Source organism: Ornithorhynchus anatinus, chromosome 18, assembly GCF_004115215.2.
Source record: "Ornithorhynchus anatinus isolate Pmale09 chromosome 18, mOrnAna1.pri.v4, whole genome shotgun sequence".
NCBI classification, from domain to species: Eukaryota; Metazoa; Chordata; class Mammalia; order Monotremata; family Ornithorhynchidae; genus Ornithorhynchus; species Ornithorhynchus anatinus.
The window spans coordinates 29,066,494-29,091,605 of NC_041745.1; the positions used below are offsets into that span (position 1 = coordinate 29,066,494).

Consider the following 25,112-nt stretch of genomic DNA (forward strand, 5'->3'; position numbering starts at 1 on the left):
GTTTCCCTCTGGACTATAAACTCGCTATCGGAAGCAAAAGTATCTGCCAACTCTGTTGTCCTGCACTGTCCCAAACACTTAGTGCAGTGACCTGCCCACAGTAAATGCTCAATAAATATCACTGATTGATTGAATGAGTTAATACCTCCGAACCTCCCCTTTCTATAATGATGATGATGATGATGATAGTGGGATTTGTTTTGGCATTTGTATGTATTTGGGATTTGTTCTGGATCTCTATGGTATTTGTGAAGGGCCTATTACGTGCCAAGTTAATCAGGTTGGACACCGTTCACATCCCGAGTGGGGCTCGCAGTCTTAATCCCCATTTTACAGGTGAGGAAACTGAGGTGCAGAGAAGTGAAGTGACTTGCCCGAGATCTTACAGCTGACGAGTGGAGGAGCCAGGATTAGATTCCAGGTCCTCTGACCCCCGGGGCCCTTTCCACTAGACCATGCTGCTTCTCTAATGGTGTCAGACAAGCAAACCCAAACATCAGCCTCATTGGCCACTGCTACTAGGAATGCCATTACCTGTATATGCATATTGTACCAGGGCCCAGAGTGAATTTGGTTCAACTCCTTCCATTTTGATTTCTTCTTGTCTCGCCTCCCTGACGTCATTGGTGAACATGGCAGCAAAATAGTCTGAGACAGAGGAGAGGATTAACCTAGGAGAAAAGAAAATCAATAACCACATCCGACTTAATGAATAAATGTTTCCTATTGCTCTCTTTCAGACTGAAGACCCCCAGTCGAAGAGAGGCATTTTAAGCCTGACAAACGGCTTCACAGGACCCAATCCCTCCCTCTGAATAAAAAATTAACATTTCGGAAGCTCATTTTCTGCCGAGGTAAATGATTTATGCTTTTAGTCCTCGAACGCCTCTCTGCAATCTCCGGGAAAATATCCCATCCACAGTGCATTAAATCAACTGTGCACAGAATCAAACTGGAAAATAATATCCAGGGGGTTTGAGCTTTTGATTTAAAACAGTTTCAGCATCTTGATTAGAAATGTAGTCTTACATCAATGAAATATATCAGTCAGAAGATTGAGGAATGAACGTAGCAGACCCAATTAGAATACTTCAATTAGAAAATTCGAAAACTGAGACATCTAAACTCTATTACACACATTTGGCTGCTTCCCCTCTTTGACTATGAGCTGATGAGCAAAGTCTTTGGGGTTTCTCTACATGGAGTTTTAGAAAAATAATCACTGTGATAGCTATGAAAACATAAAACGGAAAAACCTTCTAGTACCCAAGTGCTCTCCACATAATAAGGGTGCAATAAATAACAACCGGTGAGGATACTTAGCATAAATCCCCAAGACTGAAATCAGCCCATTCACCACATCCCTCTTAGAGGGAGCAGGGGAAGAATTGGAATTTTGATACCGCAAAGGGGCAGTGCTGTCCTCACAACTCATTCTCGACCCAGAAGTGGAGTGCACTGCTGGATATCCTGAAGTCCAGTGCATTTGGAAATGGTAAGAGGCCCGGATCTGGCCTGAAGACTGCTGACCCTTCTGTTATACCACAATACTAAGACTAGTACTTATTAAGTACTTCCTATGTGCACAAAGCACTAGGAATAAATACACAGATTAAAGACGGACAAGGACCCCGGCCCTCAAGGAGGAAAGGAGGGGGCCACGACTGACTCACAAAGAAGGAGTATCATCTGCATGCGGACTGATTTTTTTACTCCTTTTATTCCTGAGATACAAATAGTCAATCGAATTTAAGGGCCTGGGAGAGTGCAATACTGATTTCAACCGCTCAACTCCACAGACGACTGGATTTGTCTCCGGAATTTCTGAAATCTCCAAGACCTAATTTTGCACTTTTTTCCCCCTTGCTTTTCTGTTACATTTCTTCTCAAAGAGAGAAGGGAATCTTCAGGTGGTATACGATGACTACCACAGCCCAGAGACAAGCAATAAAGCTACTGTACTTCCAAGATTCTTTTTCTCCTAAAATTTTCAAAATTCCACGTACAGTGTGGCAAACTGTGATTCCATTTCCCCCTTTCTGTCCTGCCCAAATTGGCCCAGCTGAAGCTTTTGGGGGGCAGCCTCTCCTTCAAGACAAGGCATATCTCAAAGGTGATGGAGAGGAACAGAACTGAACACAAGTGAGAAGAGCTATGAAAACCTCTGTCCAATCCATCAGCCTATTTTCAGACTTGTGGGTTCTAATATTAATCAGGAGAAATCAATAACTACTTTGGCCCAAGACATGTGGCGGTCTGGCTTTTTCACTGATCAGAAGCTTCCACTTCTTCCGGTCCTAGGCTGGCATCCTTCATGCTCCATGAGCTCTTACCCCAGACTGATTTCCGATCCTCCTGCCACAGAAGTGCTGTCCCCTCTAAATCCTTTGGTAAGCCATGGATATGTCAGAAATCAAGTGGGATATCTGCTCAGAATGCCCATTTGGAGAGGCATCCATCCATCAATCAATCAAGAATATTTACTCAGTGCTTATAATAATAATAATTATGGTATTTGTTAAGTAATTACTTCGTGCAAGGCACTGCACTAAGTGCTGGGGTAGATACAAGAAAATAGGGTCGGACACAGCCCCTGCCTCACATGGGGTTCAAAGTTTCAATCTCCATTTTCCAGTTGACGTATCTGAAGCACAGAGTGACTTGCCCAAGGTCACACATCAGTCAGGTGGTAGAGCTGGGATTAGAACCCATGACCTCCTGAATCCTAGGCCCATGCTCTGTCCGCTATGCCATAATAATAACAGTGTTATGGAATTTGCCTGTGTGACCTTGGGCAAGCCACTTAACTTCACTGTGCCTCAGTTTCCTCAACTGTAAAATGGGGATTCAATACCTGTTCTCCCTTCTACTTAGACTGTGAGCCCCATGAGGGACAGGGACTGTGTCCAACCTAATTAACATATCTACTCCAGCAATTAGAAGTATTTGACACATAGTATGCGCTTAATGTCATTTTAAAAAAAAAAGTGGTGGAGTTGAGATGAGAAGTCAGGTCCTTCTGACTCCCAGGTCCGTACTCTTTCTACTAGGCCATGCTGCTTTGCTTCCTGCACAATATTATGACACTTCTGCAGGACTGAGCGACGTGTTACAAATTCCAAGCAAATCTGGGCTCAGAAGTCAATTTTTCTGCCTGTACAAGACTGTTTGCTCCAGTAGATTTTCCCGAGGATTACCCAAACTAGGTTTCTTCTGAATCAAGAAAGAATCAGTGGAATGAGAACTTCCATATGTTGTAGAGGAAAAATTACATTCTTGATCACGACACCTGCCTCTAAGCAAATACTGATTTAACTTACACCTGCAATTCCCATCTAACCGTAGTGGGGGTTGGCTACATTCATCACCCCAAAGAGAGGAAAGCAAATTGAAATAACCCAAGAGCAGAGAAACCCACTTCAAACGTTGTAAATAGATTCTAAATCTTTAGCAATTATGACAAAGTGTTAAATACTTGCCTTCAGGAGTCGATTTAAAGATGATTCAGACTAAAATATGGCAATTATTCTTGCCATTGTTAGACCCACTTTCCACAATCAATTGATGGTATTTATCTATTTTTAATGGTATTTGTTAAGCACTTAACATGTGCCGGGCACTGAACTAAGCACTGGGGTAGATATCAGATAATCAAGGTGGACTCGATCCCTGTCCTTCCTGGGGCTCACGGCTTTAATCCTCATTTTATAAATGGGTAACTGAGGCACAGAGAGGTTAAGTGACTTGCCCGAGGCCACAAAGCGGACAAGTGGCAGAGCTGGCACTAGAACCCAGACCCTCTGCCTCCCAGTCCCAAGCTCCACTGAGTGCTTACTGTGTGCGGAGCATTGTACTAAGTTGATAAACAGAGTTGGTAAACATGTTCCCTGCCCACAAGGAGCTTACAGTCTGCAGTTCCTAACATAGTTGATACATGGCACACCTGAGAATGGTGAGGCACATTCTTTTAATAATATTGGTATTTGTTAAGCGCTTACTATGTGCACAGCACTGTTCTAAGCGCTAGGGTAGATACAGGCTAATCTGGTTGTCCCACGTGAGGCTCACAGTTAATCCCCATTTTACTGATGAGGTAACTGAGGCACAGAGAAGTTAAGTGACTTGCCCACAGTCACACAGCTGACAAGTGGCAGAGCCGGGATTCAAACCCATGATTTCTGACTCCCAAGCCCGGGCTCTTTCCACTGAGCCACGCTGCTTTTAAGGAAGCTTTGCCAAAGAGTCAGAGGTTCTCTAAGCCACCCCTTCAGGACCCTGCAGGAAGATGCCAGGGCCACTTCCTCCCCTTCCAAACCAGGGTTTACCAGTCTCTTTTTTGTTCAGAGGGGCACCAGAGACAGTGGAAGAGCGTTTGCTACGTTGTAGACGGCTCCCTGCATTTTCAGCGGACCTCAGAGAGGACGTGGTCCTGGGCTCTCACTACTTCAATCACCCAAGGTATTTACTGAGCCCTTACTGTGCGCAAAGCTAAACTACAACTGAGTTGGTAGACACAATCCCTGCCCATTAGGAGCTTATATTCTACAGGACTGCACAGAGGAGTTTGGAAACGGGTCCAAACGTAGGCAACAGAGTCCAAGACGGCGGTGGGAGCAAGTAAAAGGATGCAAAGTCCCAGGGGTGAACCACAGCATACCAGGAGTGCACACAGTAGGCGCTCAATAAATCCGATTGAATGAAGGAGGGAGATGACTCATCCCTTTTGTTCTCGCAACAAAGCCAAGAGCACAGGGTTTGCTTTCAGCTTGTGCCTGGGGTCCTTAGGACATAAAGCTAATTAGCACAGCCGATTTCATGAGCTCCTAGGCTCTTGGATAATATTAAATAATAATAGTTACTATGGTATTTGTTAGGTGCTTACTATGTTTCAGGCACTGTATTGAGCGCTGGGGTGAATACCAGCAAATCGGACCGGACACAGTCCCTGTCCCATGTGGGGCTTACAGTCTTGATCCCTATTTTACAGATGAGGCAACTGAGGTATAGAGAATGAAGTGACTTGTCCCCGGTCATACAGCAGATGAGCAGAGGAGCCGGGATTAGAACCCATCACCTTCTGACTCCCGGGCCTGTGCTCTATCCACTACGCCACGCTGCTTCTCTACTTCAGAGCCAAGTTGGCGCTTACAGTTTCACGGTCTCGGAGAATCTGGGGAGGGGGGTCCATTTCGCTGGCTCCGTGCCGGAGCGGAACTCAGGGCTAAAGGAATGGAGTTGAACAGATTGTGGTTTTTAAGATTCTGACTGTACAACTGCAGAAGCTCTGGAGGAAAAACACAGATCCAGTATCTTCTGGCAAACATTCTGATTTGGGGATTGGCAGAGCAGAGCTACCCCAGGCTAGAGGCTTTGATGAAGGAGGAGGAGACGTCCAGCTGGGAAAATGACACGAGAGTATTTTCAGACACAAGAGGAGTTGTGTGTGGGCACATTAGTCGGGTTCGTTTGCTGAAGTGGAAAGCACAAGATGGGGTGCGTTAGGAGATGAGTAAAGCATTGTTTCTGAAAAATAATTTGGGGGTAAAATGCAGGTTGGTAAAGGGAGCTGGAAAAACTTCAGAAAACAAAATGACAATTCCAAAATGAGTATTGAGGTTCTCGGGAAGCAGCGCATGCCAGGCACGGGCCTGGGAGTCAGAGGGATGTGGCTTCCAATCACGGTTCCACCATTAGGTCTCTTGAGTGACCTGGGGCAAGTCACTTCACTTCTCTGGGCCTCAGTTACCTCTTCTGAAAAATGGGGATTAAGACTGTAATCTTCACATGGGACAGGGACTGTGTCCAATCTGATCAGTTTGTATCTTTCTACCCAAGAGCTTAGTAAAGTGCCTGGCACAAACTAAGCACTTAAATACCATAAAAATATATTAAGAAAAAAAGAGTAGGTCTAAGGGATATTGCCAAACGGCGTTAAGGAAAAAGCACAGCCCCCTTGCCACAGTAGCACAATGGGCTCTTCTTTCCAGGGCCAGAGGAAGCCTAGGGAGGGTCCTAGGTATAATAACAATAATAATAATAAATGATATTTACTGAGCACTTACTTCACGTAGAGCACTGTCCTAAGCGCTTGGGAAAGTAAAATACAATAGAGTTAGCAGACACAACCCCTGCCCTTAATGAACTTACAGTCTAGAGGACTGTGTCTTCTGACCATCTAATAATAATAGTAATTGCGGTATTTGGTAATCGAGCATTATAATAAGTGCTGGGTAGATACAAGATAATCTAGTCCCACATTGGGCTCACAGTCTAAGAAGGACGGAGAACAGGGATTGAAGCCCCATTTTACAGATGAGGGAACTGAGGCCCAGAGAAGGTAAGTGACTTCCCAAGGTCCAACAGCGGATATGTGGCAAGCTGGGAGTAGAACCCAGGTTCTCTGTCTTCCAGGCCCGTGCTCTTTTCACTAGGCCATGCTGTGTCTCTAACTCTCCCGAGAGCTTAGTATAGTGCTCTGCACACAGTAAGTGTTCAGTAAATACCAGTTGATCAAGGACAACTGTAGGAGCACCCAATGGCTGCAACCTCCCACTCGCCAGGAAAAAAAAACTCCACTGGAAAACTAGCACCTCTTTGGATCAACACCATGGAAGTTGTGGCTGTTTAGGATGAACTGCCTTTTCCTTGGAAATTTCACTCAACTGACAAAAATAACTCAGAGTGGAGGGAGGGCTGAAGGATATCTTGTTACAAGCACCTGCTACATCACACTATCTAACAGATCAATTACATAATTGAAACCACAAAATGAAGAAAACATGTTCCATAAAAAACAAATATAAAAGGCCCAGTCTTTCTTAGTTTTTTGAAAATTATTTTTACCTGTGAGCCGGAATTCGACGATCACCAGCTACTAATACCACATCGCACAACTGTTTGTGCCTCAAGTAGTTTTCCATCTTTTTAAATGTTTGTTCAGCATGGTTAAGAGCCTGGAAAAATTCATCCGATGTACACGGCTCCATAGTGGGGCAAAATGACAATGTCTGACTGCTATTTGAGGTCCTGAAAAGATACCAAAAATAAAAACAAAAAACAAAATGACAAATTTTGATACGGTTATCTCATATCCTCGCCGCAACGATGCTTTTTCATACAGTCCTTTTGAAGACCAAAATAAGAAACTGATCACACATTGCTAGATCTACATCAATATGCTGCATCTCTTTAACAGCTGTCATTATAACTAAACAGTGGGAGTATTAATAAGGTCGCCAGCCCCCCTTCTCTACATTGTAAGCTCATTGTGGGCAGGGAATGTGTCTGTTTTATTGTTATATTGTACTCTCCCAAGTGCTTAGTACAGTGCTCTGCACACTGTAAGTGCTCAATAAATACAACTGACTGACTCCCCTCATATTCTTAGACTGTGAGCCCCTTGAGGGTCAGGGCCAGTGCCTAATTCCCACCTGTGTATTCTTTCCCAGCCACTAACTCAGTTAGTGCTTAATAAATAGCAATAAAAATAATTATGATACTTGTGAAATACTTCCTAGGTGCCAAGCACTGTTCTATATGCTGGGATAGATACAAGTTAATCAGGCTGGACACAGTCCCTGTCCTCCATGGGGCACACAGTTTTCATTTCCATTTTACAGGTGAGGTGACTGAGGCCTGGAGAAGTGAAGTGACTTGTTCAAGGTCACACAGTAGACGTGGGGTGGAGCTGGGATTGGAATCCAGGTCCAGACTCTATCCACTAAGCCATGCTGCTTCTCTACTGCTATTACTGCTGTTACATCTACTTATTCAGGTGGCTGAAGATAGCGGTCGGGTATTAATGAATCCCCTGTAATCTTTTCCACCCTGGGGACAAGAGAAGTTTGCAGAGCCTGGGACTGGACCCCTCTGTATCAGACAATCTGACTGCAAATGAAAAGGAGTTCATCCATCTCCCCTAAACTTAAAGATCGGGAATGTGACTCGACACGTTTAATCAATGGCATTTTTTAAGCGCTTACTGTATACACAGCACTGTACTAAGAACTCGGGACAGTACAACAGAACAGTTCCCTGCTCATAAGAAGCTTAGAGTCTAGTGGGAGATGCCGACATTAAAATAAATTGCAGACACTAAAATAAATGAGTTTAGCGAGTAATGAAAAGGGCCCTGCAACTAGAATCTTCTGTTGCAACCGAGCTGGTAAACAAACCTAAGTCGACCTCCCAAAGACACAGCAGTCGGCAACAGAGATGCTTCCTCATGTGAGCCTTAGTGACAACTGGCACGAGACTGACAAGGAGAGGGTATTTCTGGACGTGGAGGGGAGGGGGGTTTAGAGGGGGGAGGGAGCCAGGCCACGGTAGGGGAGGGGACAAAACTCACAGTAACCCCACTCTCTGCCTGGAAGCGGGGAGAGGGAGGCGGTGTCATCCAATGGGGCAAAAGAGAAGACTCAATCATATTTATTGAGCCCTTACTGTGTGCAGAGCACTATACTAAGTGCTTGAGATATAAGAGTTGATAGACTCGTTCCCTGCCCACAGTGAGCTTACAACTGTGGGGAGAGGGGAAAGGCGTGACATTAATACAGATAAATAAATTAAAACGTTCTCATTACTGTTCTCACTACCTTTGTTAATCAATCATATTTATTGTGCACTTACTGCGTGCAGAGCACTGGACTAAACGCTTGGAAGAATACAATATAACAGAGCTGGCAGCCACGTTCCCTACCCACAACGAGCTTAAGAGTCTAGAAAGGGAGACAGATACGAATATAAATGCTATGGATATGTAAATTAAGTGCTGTACTTCTAACTTTGCTATTTAGTCGTGGAAGAGTCACAGAGGACACGACACAGACAAGCGCTTCCAATGGCGAAGCTCGGCTCTCGGCGCCGGAGGATGATTCTAAGATGCTGCTTCACACATGAACCCTGGCCCCCGGGCGGGTTCACAGTCAGAGAACAAGGAGGGGGTGGTGGTTGGTGACAGACACAGACTCCTCAAAGGCAGAGATTCTGCTTACCAATTCTGTACTCTCCTAAGCCCTTAGTATGGTGCTCTGCACACAGTAAGCGCTCACTAGATACCACTGACTGAGAAACTGCAAGACCAAAATGATGAAGAAAGCCAAACACCCCAGGAGGGCAAGGACAACAATGAAAACAATAAGAGCAGGAAAACGGTGTGGCTAAGGCGGCCATGAGGTTCCTCACCGAGCAGCCGACAAGTCAAGAGTCCAAAAGCCACAAGAGGAGACACAACCTTCCCAGCGTCTGCTGCCGCTCCGGATTCTCCCCCGGAAAAGGCCAGGAATCCAGTGGGTTCCTGACGGGGAGGCGATGGGAAGGGGCTGTTCCTCAGGGAGGCCCTGCCTCTAACTGCAGCTCCAGGGCAGGATGGCAGTGGAAATTTAAGTCCGAGAGCCTGCCCCCTCAGCCGCTTTAACCATCTGCTCTGACTTCCCTCGATCCATCTGCCAGGACGGGAAGCTGCTGATTGAGGGGAGGGGCTGGGCTGCCTGAGGGAAAAAAAATCACAGCGTGACCTAGTGGAAAGACACCAGCCGGGAAGTCAGAGGTCCTGGGTTCTCGTCCCGACTTTGCCACCTGCTTATTGTGTGACCTTGGGCAAGTCACTTTATTTCTCTGGGCCTCAGTTTCCCCATCTATAAAAATCAAATCAATCGATGGTATTTACCGACTGCTTATGATGTGCAGAGCACCATACTAAGTGCTTGGGAGAGTACAGTACAACAGAATTAGCTGACACGTTCCCTGCCCACGACAAGCTTACGTTCTAGAGGGGGAGACAGACATTAATATGTCATCTTATGCCGTCGAGTCGTCTTCGACCCATAGTGAGGCCTTGGACACATCTCTCCCAGAACGCTCCGCCTCCATCCGCAATCGTTCTGGTAGAGTAACCGTAGAGTTTTCTTGCTAAAAATACAGAAATGGTTTACCATCGACTCCTTCCACGCAGTAAACTCGAGTCTTCGCCCTCCATTCTCTCCCATGCCCCTGCTGCTCAGTTTTGACTTGTAGCAGATGGCCTTCCACTCGCTAGCCACTGCCCAAGCTAGGAATGGAATGGGTAGGCCTCTGCCTGACTCTCCCTCCTGTAGTCGAGACTGGTAGAATACTGGGAACTCTCCAGGTGTGACCCTGAGAGGACATTAATATGAATAAATAATTTATCATATATAACTTAAAGCTATGTACGTAAGCTGGACATGTGTAGTTGGGGCGAATATCAAATACTCAGAGGTCACAGATCCAAGTGCATAGATGACACAGAAGGGAGAGCAAGCCAAGGAGACCAGGGCTTAATCGGGGAAGGCGTCTTGGAGGAGATGAGACCTCAATAATGCTTTCAAGGTCGAACGGGGATTCGATACCTGGTCTCCCACCCCATTCGACTGCAAACCCCAGGTGGGTCAGGGACTGTGTCTGAACTGAATGTACCGAATCTATCCCGGGACTGTGTCTGAACTGAATGTACCAAATCTATCCCAAGTTTTAGGATAGGAAGTGCTTAACAGTTACCACAGCTATTACTATTTGATGGCAGAATGGGTCCTCTTTGATCTCATGAAAACACGCACCTAAGAAATGAGCACAGTAAAATGGTCCGTAAATCAATTTTAGGCTTTGGTTCAAAAAAAAAAAGTTCCTGATATGGTTTCATCTTGATTGCTTTGTGATATATTATATTCACGCTCCGTTGGCTGAACTGCAATTCCACATTCCATCTGAAAGAGTTTCAATCATTCATCCCGGAAATCCATCATTAATGGGAGCACCGCTTCAAGGAATTGAGCCCTGATTAAGGACGTTCTGATACCCCACTTATTAAGATAAAGTGGATTCTTGGCTCGCTTTCCCTGGTAACATGTGGCTGGCGACGTGTAAGTGGGCGGGCAGGGAATACGAATGTGGCGGTGTGAGGGGGTTGTGCAATGCGGAAGAAAATGGGGAAAATACTTGGTCAAGGAAGCAATCCTGTTGCACTGCACTCTCCCACAAGCTTAGTAGAGTGCTCTGCACCTGATAAGCGCTTGATAAATACCACTGATGATGATAGAGTGAAACTGTCCAGATTCATGACCACTTGTCTCACGAAACAGCCACGTATCCAACACTGCCTTCCACTCCAGTAACGAAATCGAAAGCCTCATATGTCTCTCCAGTGTTTAGCACGGGGCCTCACACTCTGTAAGGACTCCATTAAAAGCCATTTCTATTGGTACTACCAATGGTAATTGTAGTAGATTGTCTGCTTTGAGCACCGCACTGTTGTCTGGGCATTGAATTTGCCCAACCCGGAACATGTCTGAGAATGCAAAACTACAGACTTCACGAGAGCCATTTTGGTTCTGTCAGGGAGTCTTTGCCCCATTTCCTTGATCTGACCTAGGGGTCTGCTCACCAGCCATGGCCTTTTCTCAGTCTCCTTCTCTAGCTCCACTTGTGCCTCTCACTCCAAAACTGAGAGTGACCCTCAAGGCTCTGCTCTGTGTCTTTTCCTCGTCTCACTTTACACTCACTTCCTCAGAGAGCTCTTCCACTCCCATAGCTTCAGATACCATCTCTAAGCGGATGCCTCCTAAATGTATCTTGCTAGTTTCGACTTGCCATCTTGCTTCTGGGACATCTCCACCCTGATGACCCACCCGCACCTTCAGTTAATATTTCTAAAATTGAACTTCACCTTCCTTTCCAAATCTACATTTCCACCGAACTTTCCCACAGTGCTCGCCAATACCACTCTCTTACCAGCTCTCCACTCTCACTAAACCCCAGCTCATACTCTCCATCTCACCTTTTCAATGTACCTTGTTCATGCGGTCCTGCCTCTGCCCTTTAATTGTGGTGTTTGTTAAACGCTTACTATGTGCCAGGCATTGTAATAGGCACTGGGGTAGATACAAGCAAATCAGGTTGGTCACGGTCCCTGTCCCACAAGGGGCTCTCAGTCTTATGCCCATTTTATAGATGAGGAAAACTGAGGTACAGAGAAGTTAAGTGATTTGGCCAAGGACACAGAACAGTCAAGTGGTGGACCAAGATTAGAACCCAGGTTGTTCTGATTCTCAGGTTCATTCGTATCCAACACTGCCTTCCACTCCAGTGTCCAAAGTCAAAATTTGCCAGACCACAGCTCTTCCCATTTCCCAGGCCCTCCTTAAATCCCATATCCTCCCAGAGACTTTCCGCCATTGGTTTTTCTTCTCCCTAGGTTGTGTCCTCCCAACTACTCCCTCAGCAGTCGTGCACTTACGGGCCCCTCGGAGCAATTTTTTCCATATCGATTTCCGTGTGCCGCTGTTTAAGTACTCATCCATTCATTCACCTTTCCATCTTTCGATTCTCTTCTTCCTCCCATCTGCAAACTACGTGGGGTCCATTCAGTTTCAGCCATTCAGGACTGAGAGTATAAATGGACTCACCCAGGAATCGGGGAGTAGGGAGAGCGCATCTCAGAGGCCAAGTTTTGCCCACACGAAGGGGCGGGGGGAGGAGAGAAGCAAGGCGTTGCCAACCGAGGCAAGACTTCAGCTCACTGTGCAGCCCGGTCCGGAAGATGGGGAGACTGCAGGTCCTGCCGGGGGAACAAGTGGGAGCAGCGGCACCCGGAGCCGGACCAGCTCGTTGAGGGAGTCCGCAGCACTGCCGGTGACTGACTGGCTGGCTGCCTGGCACACTGTAACCTGGGCCCTGTGCCACAGCCTGGGGCTGGCACCATGTCAAAGCCAGGTTCCCTCCTTAGTGTATGCACAAACATACACACACGCCAACGAGGAGCAGCCCAACCCCAATGTGGTGACATTAAAAAAAAAAGTTCCTGCTTTCAAATTATTCCTGCCGGAATGGACACACCAGTACATATTCTTTTACGATGTCCCAGACCATTCTACCTTATTTCTTCTTCCCTGCCCCCAGCAGACTATAAGATCCTCAAGGGCAAGGAGCTTGTCTTTTACCTCTAAAGAAGCGGTGTGCTTAGTGGATAGAGCACAGGCTTGGGAGTCAGAGGTCGTGGGTTCTAATCCCGGCTCTGCCACTTATCAGCTGTGTGACTTTGAGCCAGTCACTTAACTTCTCTGGGCCTCAGCTATCTCATCTGTAAAATAGGGATTAAGACTGTGAGCCCCATGTGGGATGAGCTGAATTCCTTGTATCAACGCTTAAACAGCGCTTGGCACACAGTAAGCGCTTAACGAATACCATCATCATTATTACTATTATTACTCTCTGCGCTCTCATTTTCCTCAATTGTAGAATGGGAATTCAATACCTGTTCTCCATCCTACTTTAGCCCCATCAGGGACAGAGACTGTACCCAAACCTGATTAGTCTGTATCCACCCCAGCGCTTAGAACAGTGTTTGACACACAGAAAGCACTTAAATACAATCACAGTAATAATAACAGCACTGAACTTTGCAAAGCACTTGGGATAATGGCTGCACTATTGATTGATTGATGGCCAAATCTACCTGGGGGAGGCTATGAAGAGGGGCAGGAGGCTGTCCTTGTTGCCTGAGGGAAGCTTCTCCCCTGGACTGTAAGCTCCTTGAGGGCAGGGATGGTGTTTACCACTTTTATTATACTCTCAAGTACTTATTGCAGCCAACAAGAAGAGGTCAATAAATACCACTAATAGATTGTTTGAGGATCCTAAGCTGTAAGGGGCAAAGGGACAAAATTCAACTCTGTTACTTCTCCCGGACTCTAGGGTTCACAGGCTGTGGGGGGGCACGAGGGCTGTGGACAGAATCAGCATTTAGAACAGTGGTGGACACATAGTAAGCACTTAACAAGTACCATAAGAAAAAAAAAGGGAAGACATGCCGTCTCCCGCAGGAGACATGAAAATGATCATCAAACACTTGGCATATTCGGTACCTTGCTATGGACTGACAAGGAACCTGAAGAAAACTGAAGCTATAGACCAGCCAAAACTTGGGAAATTCCACACCAAAAGTTTTCATCTATGCCCACGACTTAAAGCTGTCTCGGAATTCTATTCTCTGGGCATTTCACTGTCAGGCAGAGAAAAAGAATAGGCAAAATGGAATTAATGGACCAGCGAGCTTTGGAAGACTGCTACACTGAGCAGCACTGTTCATTGGAAGGAGCGTGGGCACGGGAGTCAGAATGACCTGGGTTCTCATTCCGGCTCTGCCACCTGTCTACTGTGTGACCCTGGGCAAGACACGTACCTTCTCTGTTGTCTCACTTTTCTCATCTGTAAAACGGGGAGTAAGACTGAGTCCCATGTGGGATATGGAATGTGTCCAACCTTATTAGCTTGCATCTATCCCAGTGTTTACTACAGTGCCTGGCACGTAGCAAGTGCTGAACGAATACCATCAAAAAGACAGAGTACGACAACACCCTGGCAACTCAATCCATAGCGCTGCTGGAGTACCCAACCTCCTCGAAGCCTGTGAGACCCAGAAGACACATTCCGAATTGGCATGAATTATTTCAGTCACAGACCAGTTTTCACAGTAGTACCCGAAATCCTCTTGAGGGCACAAATCACAACGCCTACTTTTATTAGTCCTTACCAGCTGCTCAGCACAGTGCTCGGCCCACATCGGGTGCTCAGTAAATGCTATTGATCAATAGACTCTTCTGCGAAGTGTGTTATCCTTGATAACACAGACCACTCGTATAGTCTAATAACATCTGACTTGGAAAAGGTATTTTTCTAATAAACAATTGATGCAGGTTGGGTTACAGGCTCGAGAAATACACTCAAGGATTAGGGCTGGGAGACTGCCAATTGAAATTTCACTGATGAGAAAAATGACAGGAGGTGGGTTTGTATGCTTAAAGAGTTGGCCCCAAGAGAACGGCTCACTCAACCAGACGCTAAGGACGACTGACATGCCTTATGGTTATGACATTAAAAAGACACTGAAGTGTAGGAACTCCTGCCTTGAACCTGGCTGGGGATTGCTAGGAGGTGGGAAATGGTATTTATAACAAGGAAACAAGGAACAAGAGAAGCAGCATGGCCTAGTGGATAAAACACACGCTCCACAGTCAGAAGGACCCGGGTTCTAATCCCAACTCCACCACTTATCTGCTGTGTGACCTTGGGGAAGTCCCCTCACTTCCTCTATGCCTCAGTTACCTCTTCTATAAAAGGGGGATTAAGACTGTGAGCCCTATGTGGGATATAGACCGTGTCCAACCTGATTAGCTTGTATCTACCCTAACACGAATTATAATGCCTGGCACACAGTAAGCACTTAAATACCATAAAAAACAGGAAACAACTCTACTTTTAAAAAACATTCGGTCATTTCAAACCCAAATGCTTCTGATATTTCCTTTTGGGTGAGGCAATGGTGAGATCAGAATGTCAAATTTCATTGGAAAGGGAGGAAAACAGAATCAAGAAGATCACACTGTGTGCTGTCATTTGACAAAAATGAAAAACACAGATTTATGGTTAAAAAAACTGGCACTTTCTCGATTTGATTTGTAAAATGAATTTTCAAGAAGCTTTTCCCAACGTTTGTCACACCAGACAGGAATCCCCCCTATTCTCGTGCCCCACTTACTGTTCTGGCTCTTGGAACAGAGTGGCTCTTCCCATAAATGATGTTTATTTCCCTTGAGAATGTCATTCCTCAGCTGCCTTCTTAATAATAATAATAATAATGTTGGTATTTGTTAAGCGCTTACTATATGCCGAGCACTGTTCTAAGCGCTGGGGTAGACACAGGGGAATCAAGTTGTCCCACGTAGGGCTCACAGTCTTAATCCCCATTTTACAGATGAGGGAACTGAGGCACCGAGAAGTTAAGTGATTTGCCCAAAGTCACACAGCTGGCAAGTGGCAGAGCCAGGGTTTGAACCCATGACCTCTGACTCCAAAGCCTGTGCTCTTTCCAGTGAGCCACGCTGCTTCTCTCTTACCTTTGCTACTCTGGGAAATCACCGACAGCTCTCTCACCCTTTCTGTTTTGGTGACTTTACACTTGAACTAAACACTGGAAAACGACCTAGGCTTCTGTCATTACTTCTCTTTTCATATTTCTGTAAGATGTCTCTGACACAGAGTGAAATATGGTCACGGGAGGACGGATATATACTACTAATGAATCCTTCAGAGCCTTATTGACAGCATAATTCCTCCAAGAGGCCTTCCTGGACTAAGCCCTCATTTCTCCTCTCCCACTCCCTCTAGATTCCTTTATTCATCTGATTTGCTTCCTTTATTCACCTCTCCCTCAGCCCCACTTATGTGCATATCCATAATTTATTTTAAATCTCTGCCTCCCGCCTCTAGCCTATAAAACTGTTGTGGGCAGGGAATGTTTCTACAACTCTGTTACGTGTACTCCTAAGCACTTAGTACAGAGCTCTGCACACAGTAAGCACTGAATAAATGATTGATTGATTTCATCAACTTCAGCAGACAATCTCTAAACGGCAACGAGTCTCTTGTCTCCAAGGCTATCAATATCACCTCAGCCTAACTCGCTGGATTTATTTATTTATATTAATGTCTGTCTCCCCCTCTAAACTGCGAGCCTGGAATGTGCTGGTTATTGTTATATTGTACTCTCCCAAGAGCTTAGCACAATGCTTTGCACAAAGTAAGTGCTCAATAAATGCGACAACGAATGAATGAATAAACCTATTTATTTTTCTTCTAACAGCAGCTCGCTAGAATCTGATGGAAGCATATCTAGCACCAAAGACTCCATCAACTTATCTATGAAAAGTTCTAGTGTCTAATTCCCTCACACACTGGATGAATGTTTTTAAATTAGAACATGTTAAAGGCCTGGTCACCCAACTGTCCACATGATGTCAAAATACACAACCACACTAGACCTTTGCTTAGAATATTTTCAGCCAAGGGGACACTAGAAAATTCATTCTGCAGTTCATTCTTCACCATCCCTTCACCTGCCACTTCTATTAGGAGTCAGTAAGTTAGAGAGACATTTTTCTGGATCATCAAAAGTTCCCAGGAGCTGAAATTGGCAAATAAAAAATAACTCTTAGCCTCCTTCCGAAGATTTAGCAGGTAAATGCCTATAATTGAAAGTGACCGGATACATATCATCCATCATGCCTTAATGGTGTATTACTCAAAATGGTTAATTAGACGGTGGGTATTCACGGGGGACTAAAAGGAGCATTCTGAAAGCTGCTATCAGAGCAGCCCGTTTAGCTATGGATGCCCAAGGTCGGGGTGGATGTGTCCTGTTTCTTTCACCTTTGCTTAACTCCATTTCTCTTTCTGCCTCCTCTCCATCCTTTGCCCAGTGTCTCTCACAAAAAATCCCTTGAACGCTCCACCGATCTGAGCCAGTTTCGGCAAAAATTGCATTAGTGGCTGTCATCTTTTTCATACATTCTCGAGAGCTACCGGCACACACAGAGCACAAAGAAGCATATCAGGATGAAAACCGCCACTCCCGAGGGTAATCAGTATAAAAGCCAATGCATTTTCTTATTTGATAACCCTTCCTGGCCACCAAAATTCACAAATTAGAACAAGAATAAATTGGGTTTCTTTAAGACTGTGGAAAGTAATGGAATAAAATGGAGCAGTCCCTAATGCACCTAAATTCAGATAAATGCCACTGGGAATCTCTTCAAGCTATAAATCAATTCTCACTCCTGTAGTGTAGAAAAGCACCTTTAAAAATAATGTGTGCCATTTATAACAATTTTAATTTTTATACAAAAAACTGACCTATCTTCGGACAGTGGTGACTACTGCTGTGCGTTCACAATAATAATGATGATGATGACAATTAATGAGCGTTTACTATCTGCTGAGCACCTGGGGTCGATGCGAGGCTTTCAAATTGGATCCCATCTGCTCTTGGGTCAACATATCAATTTACTGCATCATTTATATTAATCCCGCCAAAAAGAACAATGCACGTATTGTAGGGGTCTGCACCTTCCTCTTATTCCAAACCCAGATCTTGCTAGTGATATTACAGTCACCCTGGAAAGAGGACCAAAGAAGCCCTGGTTTCTAAAAAGAAGAAAGGAACAATTAACCTGCAGGAGCTGGTGTCAGATTCATTTTCTTCTTCACTAGTCCCGTCATCTGGTCTATCAAGCCAGTGGGCACCACCGCAGGCTTCCGCTGGAAAGTCAGATGGAGGGACTTCGGAAGGGGCTGCCATTGGCCAAGGAGAGGAGTTCTGGAAATCCTGTTGGCCAGACCTTCTGTAACCAATGGAAGCCAGGGGTAAGTGGAGGCTACAGGGGTCGAAAAACTTTCTCCCACCATTTGCTCCGCTTTGTCCTTGACTCCAGAAGTCTCCCCGCTGGCTGTCCGCTGTAGCGTTCGGAGACGATGCCTGGTGGCCAAACCACCTCCATCTGAGCTTTAAAATCTGCTTCACGTCAAATTCTTTGCGAGAACCAGACATCCTCAGAGAGAGAGAGAGAGAGAGAGAGAGAGAGAGAGAGAGAGCGAGCGCGATCGTCTAGGCAACAGGGCAAGAATCGCTGCACAGGAAAGATTTGTGCATTCAGCCAAGGCGGGAGAAGCACGTGCTCTGCCGTCTCCAGCGAGCCGATTGGGAGGAAAGATTTGCATGCACAGATATATTTGCATTCATTTTTATAATCCTGGATTTCAAGAGGATAACCCCACTCTCCCCTCCCCCCTCCAAAAAAAAGCTACGGGAAAAAAAGGAGGAAAGAGCCGGCTCTCCAGTCAAAGCAAAATGAGTGTACGCTGAAACAGTGAGAAGGTTTTCTGCTGCCCTCCTTTCTCATCCACTGACCACTGGCTTTTCCAAACACTAAGAGCATTCGTTAAAGCCCTTATGAGCCCCCACCGCCCCTTTCCTTAAAACGCAGTTGACAGGGGCTGAGAGCTAATCCCGGAACATCTCGCGGGCTCCCTGTGGTTCATTCTATTAACTCCCTCCCGAGCTGCTGCACAGAAAATCCAGGAGAGATTCCTGAGGCTGCTTATAACGCTGCCAAAGTGTATTGGCATGCTACTCCCCGGGGTGAGTAGCCAAATCAGATGCCTCACAAGATGATATGAGAACATCTTATTTATTGAAAAAAAAAGCTAGGAATTGGAAGAATCACAAAAGGGAAAAGTGGTTTTTTCCTTTTCCTAATTACTGTTTTGAATCTGGTTTTGAGCTACAAACGGCAACAACATACACTATTTTGTCGCTTATATATAATGCAGGGGCTGCTCCATTTTAATGGACAGGTCAAAAGCATGAGACGGAATTCTGCCTCCCATTTGGTCCTTCCAGGCTGTGGTTAAATAGACAGTGCTGCAGTGACCCACATTCCCTCTGCTACATGGACAGCGAATAAGTCAGTGGTATTTACTGAGCACTAACTGTGTGCAGAGCACTGTATTAAGCATTTGGGAGAGTACAACAGAGCTGGAAGACCAGTTCCCTGCCCACAAAGTCGTCAGGGGTCTGGGAGGTTAACCCCAAACCTTTCACAAAGAATAATTTCCCAAACCTACCAAACTCTTTATTTTGAATTTCATATTGGTTTGGTTCTGATTTTTATTCGCCAGAAAGAATGCCGATGAGACTTACAGTTCTTATGTCATTCAATGATTCATTCGATCATATTTTTTGAGCTCTTACTGTACGTAGAGCACTGTACTAAGTGCTTGGGATAGAACAATACAACAATAAGCAGACATATTCCCTGACCCCAAGCTAGAATCTAGAAGGGGGAAACAGACATCAACACTAATACATAAATTACAGATATGTACATAAGTGCTGTGGGGCTGGGATGGGGAAGAACAAAGGGAGAAGTCAGGGAGAAGGCAGTGGGAGAAGAGGGAAGTGGGGGCCTAATCTGGAAAAGCCTCACGGAGGAGATGTGGCTTTGAATAAGGCTTTGAAGAGGAGGAGGGTAATTGTCGGATTTGAGGAGGAAGGGCTGGAGAGGCTTGATGTGGGCAGGGGGTCGGTGATGAGATAGGCGAGATCAAGGTGCAGTGAGATGGTTAGCACTGGAGGAGCAAAGTGTGCGGGCTTGGTTATAATAGGAGAGAAGTGAGGTGAGGTAGAAGGGGGCTAGGTGATCGAGTGCTTTAAAGCCAATGGTGAGGAGTTTCTGTTAAATGAGGACGAGGATGGGCAACCGCTGGAGTTTTTTGCGGAGTGGGGTGATACATTATAACGGCACATGCCGTCAAGTTGCCCAGATTCCGGAAAAGGAAGCAGACCACGCCAATCAGGCTTAGTGAGATATTTATAAAAGTGGTTTATTTGGGGAAGTTACTTACGGGACAGCCCTATGTGGTGGCAGGGCACAGGAGACACACCACACCCCACGTAGCTAGGGCCACCCCTTTATATGCCCTGTGACATCACTACAAAAGCAAAACAGCTTACATAAGGTATTTACCTGCCCAGACTGCGCACGCCCAGGGCACATACCAAAACAGCGAAGGTGCAGCAGTGCGCATGACTCGGCCTCGAGACTGTGGCAGGTCAGAGCTGGGGCACAATCACCCCCTACACATCCTGAACGTCTTTGTAGAAAAATGTCTTGTACTGTCCTCTCCCAAGCATTTAGTTCAGTGCTCTGCACACACGATCAGTGCTAAACCAACACAACTTATAGACTGACTATAAGACTCAATTCCAACGCTGAGCACACACACAGAATCGATTTCCTGAGAGTACAAAAGAGTGCTTCGAAGGTAGGTACATAGGTAAGGTAGGTAGATACAGTAGGTAAATGGGTGCTTAAATTCGACCGGGGGCCGTAAGTGAATACGTACACAGAGTGTAGTTGAAAGAAGCTGACTTGAGGAGAAGAAAATTCAGCAAAGGTGGGGGTTCCGGGGAGCTCTGAAGATGGGGAGAGCTGTGGCCCAAGGCAAGACCCAAGGCAAGACAGGTGAGAACAAAGGGCAGTGAGAAAGTTCATTTGGGAGGAACATGGGAGAAGAGTGGGTGAGGAAGGCAGTCAGTCCTTTTTATCAAGCACTTACTGTGTGCACAGCACTGTACTAAGCATATATCAATAAACCAACACATTTCCTGTCCCTAAGAAGGCTAGAACTGGTGCAAAGCCATCAAGACAATGGAGGCTTTTGCCCTTTCTTTTTTTGGAATGGCATTTGTAAAGTGCTTATTATGTGCTAAGCACTGGGAGAGACACAAGCTAATCAGGTTGGACACAGTCCCTGTCCCACATGGGGCTCACAGTCTTAATCCCCATTCTATAGGTAAGGTAATTGAGGCACAGAGAAGTGAGGCGCCCAAGGTACACAACAGACAAGTGGAGGAGCTGGGATTAGAACCCAGGTCCTTCTGGTTCCCAGGCCCTTGCTAATAATAATAATTGTGGTGTTTGTTAGCATTGGTATTGGTTATATCAACACTTAGTGCGCTGCCTGGTAGATAGTAAGCGCTTCACAAATGCCATTAAAAAATACCTTTTCTTAAAAAAAAAATATGGGGGGGGGGAATATGCCATGCTAATTTCATTGTAAGTAGGGGGAAAGTGGTAAGTAGCCCAGGTTATTGTTTAGTCATATCCCAAACAACCAGCATGTCTTTGTACCCACTAAAAGTCTGTGGCTAATGTACTAGAAGAGTTGGCCTCGGGTTCATTGGTGAGACTGCATCCATGAGCGTCAGTATCACTGGGAGAGACTCTAAGGTATCCTTTATCCAAGAAGGTAAAATAGGCCTCTTGCCATTCTGGGAACACCAAAGCAGAAGAAGGAAAGGTCCATATGGGGCCTTGAGGGAAAACCTCCTTAATACCCAATCAATCAGTGGAATTGATTGTGTGCTTACTGTGTACAGAGCCCAGTAATAAACGCCTGGGGGGGGGGGGGTTCAATACGACAGAGTTGGTAGACATGCTTCCTGCCCACAACGCACTTGTCTAGAAGGGGAGCCAGACATTAATAAAGATAACTTCACCCATAGAGCCTCTGCCCCGATATAAGCACTGGTGATGTGACAATTGGACTACTTACTGTATCAGCCTCCTCACTGGCCTCCCTGCCTCCAGCCTCTCCCCACTTCATTCCACATTCCCTGCCGCTGCTGCCGGGGGCACCTTCCTGAAACACGGTTTGGCCCACTTCTCTCCTCTCTTCAAAATTCTCCAAGGTCGCTCATTTCCCTCCACATCAAGCAGAGACGCTGGGCCGCCGGCTTTAAGGCTCTCCCCGCCTCGGCTATCAGCCCTCTTCATCCCTCGATCTCTGATTCTCCCAAGCTCACCTCCTAGCTGTACACCACTCTTGTATAGCCTTCCCCTGAAACCCAAATCACAACATCCCCAGGGCCCCAAACTCCCCCCCAGATCCATCTCTGCAAGACCTTCAACTCTCCTCTCCTTCGAAGCCCTCCTAAAATCCCATCTTCTCTGACTAATTTTCAGCAGCCTGATTTCAGCCCTCTCTTTGCATTTCTCTCCAGCAGTAGTAAGCACAGCCTAGTAGATAGAGCACGGGCCTGGGAGTCGGAAGGACCTGGGTTCTAATCCCAGCTATGCCGCTTGTCTGCCAGGCGACCTTGGGCAAATCACTTAACTTCTCTGTGCCTCAGTCACCACATCTATGAAACGGGGATTCAGAGTGAGGCCCGTGGGACACATGAACTGCACCCAACCTGATTAACTTGTATTTGTCCCAGTGCTTACCACAGTGCCTGCCACATAGTAAGAGCTTGACAAATACCATTGAAAAATGAAATTAAAAGAAATGTTTTAAATGTCCATCTTCAGCAATTGTGTATATATGCATATTCATTATTTTCTATGTTTGTCTCCCCATTTGGAATATAAGCTCCTTGTGGAATAAATACTTGGCACTCTGGAAATTCACTGTCGTTACTCCAGTGTTATTGATTTGATCATTCGGGCATCCTCTTATTGATTCAATAGCGGCTTTTTAACAGATGTATTTGACAGATGTCTTGCTATCCTGAGGTGACCGTCAACCTGATGGGAAATCTGAAATCATCTCCTTTCTGATAATTTCCACACTGTTAGACTTGCTTTCTTATTTAAAGCTCCTTCGCTAATGCCATTAAAGTATGTGTATGATCTTCTTCCCTCCAGATAAGGCTTGCTAAAAATTCTTTCCTTGGTTTTTCCTCTCACCAGTTACAAAGCTTAAAACATTTGTCACCTTGATGAATTATCACCATTAAGGAAATATGCTATACAGCCTTTATAGAATATTGATAAATTGTGGTAGACTGTAAGCTCGTTATGAGCAGGGAATTTCTCCGCTAATTCTGCTGTATCGTACACTCTCAAGGGCTTAGTACAACGCTCTGCCCACACTAAGTGCTCAATAAATCCTACTGATTATTGATTTAAGTGCTTATTGTGTGCCAAGCACTGTACTAAGCGTCAGGGTAAGACAAGATAACCAGACCCCATATGGGGCTCGCACTCTGAGTAAGAGGAAGAACAGGTATTGAATCCCCATTTTGCAGATAGGGGAATTAAGGCACAGAGGAAGTGAAGTGACTTGCCCAAGATCACACACAGCAGATAAGTGGATTAGAACCCAGGTCCTCTGACTCCCAGGCCCATGCTCTTTCCACTATGCCAGGCTGCTTCTCTAAGAGCTCCCTAAGTACACTGGATACTCATTAATGCTTTGAAAATGTATAGGGTCTTCCATCCAGATGAAACTTGCTCAAAAATATTTTTCTCTTGCTTTTTCTCTCATTAGCTAAAAAGCCCTCTTAAAATCCCATCTCCTCTAATTATCAGCACCCTTGATTTCAGCCCCCTCTCGCACTTAGGTAGATATGCACTTGTGAATATACCCACATTCATTAGTTTCTATGTCTGTCTCTCTGTGATCAATGAAAAATCACCATTAAGAAGATGTTATAGTCTTTATAAAATATTCATAAACAGATTTAAAATACATTTCTATTGTTGATTTTATCATTCTCCAGTTCCACAATGGGTGAAAGATAAAAAAATGGTAGAAATGGTGCAACTGTCATCAGAGGCCTCCAGAAACCTTCACAAATGATATTTAATAACAGATTTTTCATTATATTGCTTACATTCTCTACTTCTGCCATTTCCTTCCTTGGACAGAAGATGCTCTTAGAACACAGTTGCAGCACTTTCGCTTAGTGATGTGCTATAAATTCACTCTAAGGAAGAAATTTCTCATTTTGTGGAGAAGGCACCCACTAAAGACAATCCTACACTTCTCCTCACTGGGGAGAAAAAGGCAACATTTCAAACAAACAGCTTAATGTCAGAGTTATAAAAACTTTTGTTTAAAATTTATGTTTTCCTTTTATTATATGGCAACGATTAGAGAATAAACTGGTCTAGATTTTCAAGCCAACTCCCTCACTGCTGCAAAGGGAACCTAATCCGTCAATCAACGGTATTCTACTGAGCGCTTACTAAGTGCACAGCACTGTACTAAGTGTTCGGGAGAGTCCAATTCAAAAGATGGCAAGAGGACCGATCAACTTTTACATACAAAAGTTTCTAAATCCTACTTCGAAGTCCTTGGGAGAATCCAATGCAACAAATGGCAGGAGGACCGATCGACTTTTATATGCAAACGTTTCCGAATCCTTTTTTTGAAGTGCTTGGGAGAGTCCAATTCAACGGATGGCAAGAGGACCCGATCGACTTTTATATGCAAAAGTTTCTGTATCCTTTTTTTGACCTTACTGTACTCAGAGCGGTAGGTGTAAAACTTGCCCTTCCTCTTTGAGATGAAGCTACGGATTGGCTCCTAACTGCGCCTGACGAGAACGGAACACGACTGACAATCCACAACACGTTATGTGCGCACAAAGAACGACCCTGTGCCGCCCAAAAGCATCTGACCCCATTTTTCAGTCTTCCCTCTTTCCCCTCTAGACCGTAAGCTCGTGACAGGCAGGGAACCTGTCTACTGATTCTGTTGTACTCTTTCCAGAGCTCAGAACAGTGCTTTGCACATAGTGAGCGCTTAACAAATGCCACCGTTCTTATTATTACTCTCGCCAGTGCTTAGTGCGGTTCTCTGTGCAGTAGAAATGCTCAATAAATACGATCGATTGATTTGAGTCTGCTCGTGGAGATCGATCTCTGTCCTCACTGGCCACACATTGGGTGGACTGCCCATCAATCCAATGGTAT

The 25,112-nt window shown here is 45.4% G+C and overlaps 1 protein-coding gene and 1 non-coding gene across 5 annotated transcripts in view; both read right to left on the reverse strand.

Moving 5' to 3' along the window:
* Positions 1-25,112, reverse strand: part of KLHL5 (kelch like family member 5) — a 51,478-nt gene that overhangs the window by 20,733 nt on the left and 5,633 nt on the right. The window contains exons 2-4 of one of the 4 annotated variants that reach the window (XM_007671909.3): positions 18,021-18,191; positions 6,844-7,026; positions 535-671 (exon numbers count right to left, since the gene is read on the reverse strand). In XM_007671909.3, coding sequence (XP_007670099.1) covers positions 535-671; positions 6,844-7,026; positions 18,021-18,148 — 448 coding nt within the window. In that variant the 5' untranslated portion in view covers positions 18,149-18,191. Of the gene's footprint in view, positions 1-534; positions 672-6,843; positions 7,027-9,183; positions 9,300-18,020; positions 19,586-25,112 lie in introns of those variants that run through there. The other 3 variants (XM_007671912.3, XM_007671915.4, XM_007671911.3) reach the window with 3 other exon arrangements.
* LOC114805570 lies at positions 10,007-10,144 on the reverse strand. Its single transcript, XR_003753542.1, has one exon. It is a non-coding gene; the product is annotated as a small nucleolar RNA SNORA7 (small nucleolar RNA).